Source organism: Schistosoma haematobium, chromosome ZW (assembly GCF_000699445.3).
Source record: "Schistosoma haematobium chromosome ZW, whole genome shotgun sequence".
NCBI classification, from domain to species: Eukaryota; Metazoa; Platyhelminthes; class Trematoda; order Strigeidida; family Schistosomatidae; genus Schistosoma; species Schistosoma haematobium.
Genome location: NC_067195.1, coordinates 58,903,935 through 58,914,354, shown reverse-complemented (window position 1 = coordinate 58,914,354; position 10,420 = coordinate 58,903,935). Strand labels below are relative to the sequence as shown.

At 31.9% G+C, this 10,420-nt stretch overlaps 1 protein-coding gene across 2 annotated transcripts; it reads left to right on the top strand.

The window, feature by feature from the left end:
* Positions 1 to 682: 682 nt before the first annotated feature.
* Positions 683 to 9,801, top strand: MPEG1_1 (macrophage expressed 1; the record flags this gene model as incomplete). 2 transcript variants are annotated; one of them, XM_051211896.1, is made up of 7 exons in its annotated part: positions 845 to 916; positions 3,098 to 3,136; positions 3,217 to 3,315; positions 5,227 to 5,457; positions 5,506 to 5,829; positions 6,600 to 6,890; positions 9,351 to 9,801. In XM_051211896.1, exons 1-7 carry the CDS (start codon positions 914 to 916, stop codon positions 9,720 to 9,722), a joined length of 1,359 nt encoding a protein of 452 aa, XP_051072017.1. In that variant the 5' UTR covers positions 845 to 913. The 2 variants fall into 2 exon arrangements, with proteins under 2 accessions (XP_012795744.2, XP_051072017.1); XM_012940290.2 differs by lacking the exon at positions 845 to 916 and adding an exon at positions 683 to 777 and having other exon boundaries at positions 5,227 to 5,829; positions 9,351 to 9,722.
* Between the last annotated feature and the right edge of the window lie 619 nt (positions 9,802 to 10,420).

The window sequence follows — 10,420 nt, the reverse complement described above, 5'->3', positions numbered from 1 at the left end:
AACGTACGAAATGTTTTATTTAGTAAGGTTAACTTAAAAGTATTACAATGATAAATTAAAGCAGTTATAAAATACCTTGATCAGTCTGTTAATGATTCTTTGACGTACGATATGATGATAGACTTGATCGATGACTATGTAATAAACTGATAAGCAATAGCGTATTTTATTTAAACTACTACTAATCCCAATGCTTATTGGTCAATAAACAGATAGTACACTTTTATTTCAGAGGAAACTCTTTCTAGATTTCTTCACTATATTGTCGACAAGCTTTTTACCACGGAAATTAACAATGTAAAATATCCTACTTGGTAACAAACATGAGAATAATTATCCACTTCAATGTACATAAATACTTATGTATAGCTTCTGAGTTGAAGAAAAGTTTAAATGATGCTAATAGATGTCATTGTAGCTACTTTTTTTTTTACTTCAAACTATAAATCCATTAAGTATTGATATCTAATTTAAATTTTCGCTGTTATTCAATGAAATACTCACACCTGTGTATCACAATATCATTCCAGTATGGATAGGATTGATAGTTTGAAAGAAAAAAAAAATCGAAACCTAGTTATCATCCATATAAGTCTTTACTTTATAAATAACCAATCATATACGAGGATTTACTGACTCTAGGGTAATTGGGCAGATTGATTAGATTATTCACTTGCTTCGAATTCTATCATGTCATTTTGAGCTTACAATTTAAAATTATGACATATTTAGGAACATGCGTTATAATATTATGAAAAACATTGGTATATGAACTTGGTAAGTTCTTTGAGATGTTCAAATTTGAGAATAATTTCTTTTTTCTTTTTATCACTAGAGTATATAATATAAACTCGAAGAAAATGACTCATAATTTTAAACTGCTTTTAGGTTATTTTTATATACTATTTATCATATGGTAGGTGAAATTTCTATTTTGATGTTATATACAATTATGATTGAAGTAATCTGGAAAAAGTATAACAACTTTTATGTAAATATTGCTTTTTCCCTTAGATATACAGAATGAATTATGTATTTACATGTAAAGTTAATAAAGAGATGTACTTATTGTTTCTATAACATTTATCTATGGCTAATTTGTATTTCTCAACTGGTTATACTTCAATGAGCTGTACACGAAAGATAAATTAAACTACAAAAGTTAAGTATAACTACAGTTTAATCTTATATCTTTAAGTCACCATAATAGTGGAATGTATTATTTAAAGACTAAATGATTTGAAAGTAATAAACTGTCAAAAAATTAGGATATAATATTTAAACCGTCAATCTGATTCATTTTTACATTGAAGTTTTGACTACATTGTTTGATAGTTACCGACTCAATTAATTTAGTACTCTTGGGAAACTTACAGATATCCCTTATTTGTCCTTAACTATCAAATTTTATGTAACTAAATATCGACAGGGTTCTCTTCATAAAACTTTTATTAGGTACTCTTCAGTGTTATATTTTTTAAATTGTGGTCAGATCGTCTGTATGATTTAAATAACACGTTTATTGTAGGTATCGCAGTGTTCTAAAGATCTCAAGTCTTTTTTTCGAGTTAATGTACGACATTAAGTGATAGCTGATCAGATTAAATCAGTGAAAAACCCTGGACCTGTACTTTTCATTAATTCATAATTATGGTCAAGTAGCATTTGCAATCTTGGAAAAACTTATGATCTGTTAGAAATTTATCACATAAATGTACTAACCCTTTATAGCGAAACGACAATTTCAGTAATTGGATTTTAGTTCACATTTCAGAAGAAAGAAACTGTCAAAAAGTTAATCGTCATGAATGTTACTTGCTACTTCATAAAGTCATACACTCCTACGTAGAAACTATTGTATTTGTTATCAACCTAAAGACTTCCTAAGCAAGATTCGATATTATATCTTATTCAGTCTATGAATGAAGTCGATTCGATTAACTGTCAGTTTTCATCTATGATAGGAAAGTAATATTCAAAACATAATTGAAATATCAGAAGGGGTTTTGTGGATATTATAGTAATTTTAATAGTTGAGATCATGAGTCAATTGAAACTAGACCATCATGGAAAACCTGGAAGCACTGGATGGCCGTTTCGTCCTATTGTGGGACCCCTCAGTAGTGCGCATCTACCATCCCGCCTCGCAGGATTCGAACACAGGACTGTTGTGAAACAGTAACTCACTGAAGACAATAGCGGATGTGTCACTCAATCTTGTAGATTAGTTGAAGTTAGACATTAACACCGTTAAATGCTGGCTCAGTGGTCTAGAAGTTAAGCATTCACGCATGTGACCGATAGATCCTGGGTTCGAATCTCGCGAAGTGGGATCATGGATTCGCACTCCTGAGGAGTCCCATACTGGGAGGAAACGATCTTCCAATGCTTTCAGCTTCTTCATGATGGTCTAGCTTCAATTGATTCATGATCTCAACTATTAAAATAAGTGAAATAATTCCAGGATTTATCTCTTTATAAATGAATATTCATTTATTTTGTCATTTTAAGTAATTATTCATTCATGTTTTCTCGTTAGTTAAAATATTAGGTACTAAGCAATATTCTTTTTGACATTAGTTTCATACTGTACATTTGAGTAATAATTACCATAATTTGAAGATTGACTTCAATGATGGCCTTATAGGATGTTTTCTTTAAAATGATTTTTAATGTTTAGGAATCGTTGATATTTTAAAGATTTATGACTATATTCATACTTACAGAATATTAGACTAATAAGATATCATATTATAAAACAATATGTATTGAAATCATATCTCATTGTGTGTAGTTTACACTTTAACAATCGAATCAGGTTAACATTCAGCAAGATTAGAAAATCCTCCTTTTATAATATACATGTGTATTTTGTCGTTTTGTTCAACGTATCTAAATGAAAAGTTTTAAAAACATGAATTATACGAACACTTCAGTCAAATGAGTTCCTCAGATTCTTTTGTCTCAGGTAATTTAATCTAATAAATGATTTCATTTGAAATATTGCAGAAATATTGTAATTGAAATGTAGAATTAATATTTAAGTGAATGCTCTTTGTATATAACTGTGTATTTTTCTTTTTGGGTTTCTTACTAGATAGAAATGGATCAATCTGAAGAACCACTTGATTTAAGAGTAAGTTAAGTTTTTTTTATTATTATTTGGATATAATTTTTAGAAACTGCCTTAGGTTGAACTTTTCTTTTACATCCTAGACTGGATGCAGCAGTTCGTCTCAGGTTTTGGAAAGCTATGAAAATAAACACGAGCATTATGTGAAACGGAGACCAACATATTTAGAATTAGAATTTGGGGTAAATTTGTTCTAGTTTGTTCATTTCAAATTTTTGTGCTCAGTTTCAATTAACCTTGTCAGATCCAAATATCATATAGAGATTTTCAGCCACAAGGTTAGTCATGCTTCATTGGCGAAGCCAATCAGCTTTTCTGACAGGAAAACTGTCATTTTGAGGCACATCCGCCATATGTATTTATCTTCATAAGAAATCCGTGAGTTTTCTCTGAGTCTTGGCGCGCGAGCGTCTCACCTAAGACTAGTATACGTTGCACGCATACCGGTAACACATAGGTTTTCAACTATTCATCCCATGTTGTCTATCCACAGTTTGATTGTCAACTTATCAGAACAAAACTGTTTCACAACTATTTTTCTTTACCGAATACCTTAATTAATATCTAGATTAACAGCCTTGTTTAGATAATGTTACATACATAATTAACTTGAACTCATAACGATTATTCGTGTTTCAAGTAACCGTTTAATAAAACCGATTACAGAAACGTTTTACTTTCCTGAAGTCTTGAGAATGTCTACGCTAATTGGTGTAAACACACATAACTTCAAATGAAACTAGTCATTACTCAATGACTAATTAATTTTAAACATATCAATTCTACAAATGAAAAATGACAACCCGAATAGCTGTGGTAAGCTCTGTGATTGCGAAGCTGGGTGACACAGAATCGAATGCACTAGGTAGCATCAGTTACCTCAAAATTAGAGGTATGCCTGTCTGACAAGTGTCAAGTGGCACGAAAAATATAGGTTCAGGCTTCCCTGTTGACTACCTCAAATCACCATAATCACCTAACCACAAATGTTCCTGTCCAACTAAAATGTATTCCACCTCGTTTGTATATAAAGGCAATTACCACTTTTTAAAATACATACTTAGTATCTTGTGCATATATTTAAATGCAAAAATGAATGTAAGCAGTTCAAAATGAATCAAAACATCTTTCTTAAAGTTATAGCATTTTTAATATTCTTGTTGTTGGTCATCATCGCTTACTCTTAGTCTTTTCACCATTGTTTATCTATACTCTTCATGGTTAAAGTTTGTTATTATGAAGAATTTTTAATATGAAGCTGTAGTGACATTGGTTCCCAACTACATTATTCTTGAAACCGAATATACAATAAATGAGAAGACTTACGTTAGTAACTGAACACTCGGAGAAAGTCAGAAAATTTCAATGTGGGAACATTTAATGAATATGGCATGGCTCTGCCATGTAGGCGTAGTCACTCTATGTAACCTTATGTTTTTTATAATAAATATTTTATTATATTAACACCGTGAATATATTCTGTAATGGTTCTTGAGAGAAACATTACTGACATTTACGAAAGGATGAGACAGTACATATTATATCATGACTTCGATGTAAGAACTTGTAATAATGATAATAATAATTTCTGGGATTAATAATTACAGAACTTATGTCAGTTTACGGGTATGATCAGTTTGATATAGATAGTAATATTAAATTTAGAAAACATATGTGATATAAGGTTGTTTTAAATGATCTAGTTCAAAATTGTTTAGGTAACACATTTTTCATACGTGTTACAGCAATGAAAGGTATCAGTCGTGAACTCTTAACTCTTTTTAAGTTGATGTATGAACGATGCATTCAAAGTCATTTCTGCTCCATGATGATAACCATCTACAATTTGAGAAAATAAAACGGAATTAGAGAGCATGGAACAAAAAAGACAACAATTACTGCTGCTATAGTTTAGGTAATTATATCATGGCAAGTCCATAATATCGGATTAAGTCTCTTATTCTATCTAGTATAGATAAGTGTGCTAATACCATCATAGATGTAAATACTACATTGCCATCATATGAATATAATTTAAATTTAATTTTAGGTTCTCTTGTACATTGATTCTAATTGTTTTATTCTAATGATAGCGTTTTGTCCGAAGATTAACTCACGAGTTACTCGATCCTGATCTTTCAATTACTCAACAATCACAAGAACATTTAACTCAAATAGAAGAGGCTTGTAAAACCTCATTTCCTCAATTTGATTCACGTCAAATCAGATTAAAAATACGTGGCCAGCTGAAACTGTATAGACGTAATTTGAACAAAGTGAATAAGAATATATCAACATCTGGTCAATCCACTCTATCCCTAAAAGTAAATACCAGTATATCAATAAGTTCTATATACATGGTACCATTACAGTCAACTGTTATTTCTTCTTTAGCATCTCTTCCATCGACTAATCATTTAATTCCAAGTGACAAAGTAGTTTTTCAACAACAATCAAATACATCACTTTCATCAAATTTCAATGACCGATTCAATAGAAGTCCTGTTAACTCTGAATTAATTAACTTCATTCAACAAATGAGTGAAGAATATAAGTGTGAAGCGAAAAATAAGGAGAGATCAATAAATACATCCAAAAATGATGATAATGTTCAGCTGTTTAAATTTAAAGACAATTTATCTACCCAAAGTGATATAGTTGGGCTAGTTACAGCACCAGATGCCTTCACAGGAAAGGTAATTTAGTTTTTCTTTTAGATGACTTTAATCGGTTGCTTTTTTACGAATAATAAAATTCGGTATAATTTGACAATAAACATATTATCAGTTACAAACACAGAAAACTAAATATTTCATACTGTCAGTTCCTCCAATATTGTAGACAATCTCTGTTTAGGGGCTCCGATGATAACGGAGCCCAGGCAAAGGGCTTCTTTTCAGTCTTCTGTATATGACTCTCTACGTGAAGGGTAACCACAGTTAGAAAAAACTTTGTAAGGCTTAGAACAGTATTAGGTCTCTCTACTCACTTCAATGTATGATGGCTTATGATACTCACACTACAGATGCCTTATCAACTATAAGCTTCATTAAATCTTTTCTTTACTTGTTCGTAATGGTCTCGTTTATTACTTCTCTAATTAGTGTAACTATAATTCTTTTATATTGTTTGCATGTAAAATCAAAGTTCATAATAAAATCCATCCCAAACCATGTTGGAATCCTAGTACTTTTATGCTTTATTTTGCAATGTTTAGTCACACCTGAAAATGGAAAACCGAAAGACAGTTATTTACGCTTATTTTTGTATTATGTTACTAATCTTAATAATATTTGAATGACTAATTGGGCAACTACTTTAAAGCAACAGGTTCTTTGGTTTCGTTTTCATCTGTTTACTAGTAAGAAGCTAATCAATTCAGGTGAAAAATTTTTCAAAAATTCTAATCAACTTAATTATGATAAACATAAATTTAAATATCTTTGAGGGATTTTTTCTTTTTCAGCCAATATCATCTAACTCGACATCGAACTCAAGCATGTTAAACATACTGTATCCAGTTTCAGGGAATACAGATAGTATGATATCCAAAATGGAACTTAATCAAATAAACGCAACATCCAACACTTCTGTAGATAATAAAAATGATAATAATATAAATATGATAAACACTGAATATGTCTATTTACCAAATAATTCTATCTCAAATATTCCTTTTATTTATCCAATGTCGTTTACTCAACCATCATTAATCTATCATTTAAAACATAATGAATCGAATCCAATCAATTCAACTGTAAGTGTCTATAATAGTTGATTTGTTATTGATAATAGTTTTCTAATACTAAGTGTGTAATGTAATTAAAATTTCATTCAATAGTTTAGAACTAACCACATTGTTTAATTTTTGTTTGTACATTTCTTGAACTGATGTGCGTACGTACGAAGTTCTACGTTGTTACTGACTGACTGACTGTTTATTTCTCATTAAGTCTTCTACTTTCAAATGAAAGCTCCATCACTGAGTGTTGCTTACTTCTTCAATCTCGAAAATAAACAAATAAATAAATAAACATGAACTTTATTAATACATGAAAATATGTAACAGAAATTACTGCTACAAATAGTTTCAAATCAAAGTGAAAAATGTAAAAAATGATGTAGAACAGTACCTATAACTAGTACAAATTTTAAAAAAAGCAACACCCTTTAGTTTTTTTTCGAAAATATCTGACATTTTAGTTTCATGATTTATAAGAGAATTTCAATTCTTTACGGGTAATGAGAAATTGTTCACATCTGAACTCATTTATCCAACCAGTTTCATTTTGATTTTATATGCTTTGTATATATTATAGGGAAGAGAAAAAACCACTGTAAACAACAATATGTATTATAAGCAAAGATGAATGGTGGCTAACAGTGAAAACCAGGATGCGTGTTTTGCCCTGTTTGGGACTCGTCAGTTGGATGTACCTGCATCCTGGATTCCCTTGCTAGCCACCACTCATCTTTATTTATAATGCTTGTGACTTAAGGCAATCTCGAAGCAATTCGTATAGGATGCACATATGCCAATAAGAAACTGATGAATTTCAGTCTTAAACGTCATTGAGAAGATTCAAACAAGCAACACAAAATGAATTTTAACAATATGTATTAACTAAACATTTAAAATACATTGTTTTACATTTGCATCTTCTATTCATTTGTGATATTGCACTTTCATCATACATGCTATTGATGATATCGATCTCATGATATTGTTCACTAAACATAACTCACTGTTTTTTATTGGTTCTTCCACTAACATCTACTCATGAATAAAACTTCAAAAGTTTATACTTAAATTATTTAAACCTACATTCCTAACTCGAACACAACCGGTAGAGTGGGAGCTTATGGCGAACTGTCATCAGAATTGATTACCTCAAGTGGTGTTCGTCAGGGCTGCTCACTCTCTCTATTCTTGTTCAACTTTGTGGTCGACGTACTTTTAGAGATAACACTTTCCTCATCTAAATTTCCAGGGGTTGAACTTCTACCGGGAGGTTTACTTGTCGACTTAGAATATGCTGATGACATAGTTTTATTTGGTGAAGACGCTGACAAAATGCAGAGTCTTATGACCACTCTAAGCAACAATGCTAGCATGTTCGGGATACGATTCTCCCCACCGAAATGCAAAATGTTGCTTCAAGATTGAGTTGCATCGACACCCGAACTAGTGATAGGGAGTGAAGTAGTTGAGTGTGTCGACCGCTTCACTTATCTGGGAAGTCTCATCAGCCGTTGTGGTCTGGTGTGTGACGAAATCTCAGCACAGATACAGAAGGCTCGACTAGCTTTTGCCAACCTGCGTCATTTATGGCGTAGGCGAGATATCCGTCTATCAACCAAAGGACGCGTTTACTGCGCAGCAGTTCGTTCCGTCCTACTTTATGGCAGTGAAACATGGCCATTAAGAGTAGAGGATATTCGTAGGTTACTAGTATTCGATCATAGGTGTCTTCGAAACATCGCTCGTATATCCTGGGACCATCGAGTAAATAACGCGGTTGTTAAGAAACGGGTACTATGTAAGAATGGCAAATGAAGTAGTGAACTTCGATCAGTTGAGATGGCTGGGACACGTGTTACGTATGCCCAACCACCGACTGCCTCGATGTGCGATGTTTCGTTGTATAGGAGTAGATTGGAAGAAAGCTAGGGGCGGCCAGACCAAAACATGGCACAAGTCCATGAAGTCACTGACAAGTGGACTGAGCCATGTTGGTAGGTGTAGACTATCTGGTTGGGGACCGCGAGATGATAGCAACCGATGGTTAGAGACCCTGAGTGACATGGCTCAAAATCGTTTGCAATGGCGCAGATGCATCCACTCTTTGTGTTCTCCCAAATTCTAATCTTCTGAATTCTTCATGTCCTTTTCTTTTTTCTCGTTCCAAATTTATTTCACTGGATTATACTCCTTGAATAACATCTTCAAACCCTAATTTTTCTGATTACAGCTTGCAATTTTACTACATTTAGCACTACGGGATTTGAATCGACCACTGCATCTGTGTGCTGATGTGGTGTGGCAACTCGAACTGATGTACGTACGTACGAAGTTCTACGTTGTTACTGACTGACTGACTGACATTTCTAACTTATAAATACATCATCCATATTCACGATCAACTAATTTTTAGTTTCACTGTAAAATGTATTTTATAAATATCTTTTTTGAACTAAAATGTCTATTTACTTTTAGTGTGCAACTGATTTGTCAAATACAACAAAATATTTAGAGCCAGCAGTTTCAAATATTACAACTGGTATAGTATCCATGTCGTCTACAACTACACCATTGTCAGTCTTCTCAACACCAAATACTATTACCAGTCTGTTAGCTTTATCTCTACGTGCAAGTGCAAGTCATCTTATCCAAACTGCCAGATTATATAAAATGTTCATTCAACCTATTCAAAGCATCAGTGATAATCACCAGTTAAGCATTTTAAATTCTCAATATATAAATAATATATTTCATGGTACTAATCATCCACCAGAACTAGAAGACTTAACGAATATCCCATTAAATCTTGAACATAAACTATCCAAAACCAATTTACAACCGAAATAATTCTTCATTTATAGAAACTAAATATAATGTGGATAAAAATAAGTAATTAAAAAATCTCACGTTTTAAAATAAATTTTATAATATGTATATATTTACCTTTTTTTGTTAATATACAAACATGTTTTTACGATAATCTTATTTTCTTGGTTTATTCCGAAGGTGTGTTCCACGAAGTAGGTAACTCATCAAAGTAGCATGACGAACCAAGGTTAATTTTTCGATGAAATAATAGTACTCGCTACTGAACATTTCAAACGTACTAGGAGATTTTTTAAAAAATATTCCTTGATCACAAGAGAATCAATGTCGAAGTTATCATTTTAGATCGATATCATGAATGGATAAATGTCAGACCACCATTGAAAACCTTGAAGCCCTGGACGGCCGTTTCGTCCTAGTATGGGACTTCTCACCACTTATTTAACATCAAATGAGTGAATTAGATTCATTCAATAAGTTTAAGATTCCTTTCGATATGTTTAAAACAATATTCTCAACAACTGTGATAAAATCATGAATATGAATTTTTTAGGAGTTATTCTAAAACAGTTTATCCATTCATTTTCAGTCATTATGAATGTAGAACTTAGCACAAATATTTATCGTCACAGTCCGGTACACTTTACTATGATCTTTGTCATATAGTAAGTAATAACACACAAAATTAAAAAAAGATCAAAAAAATCTATATCAACCAT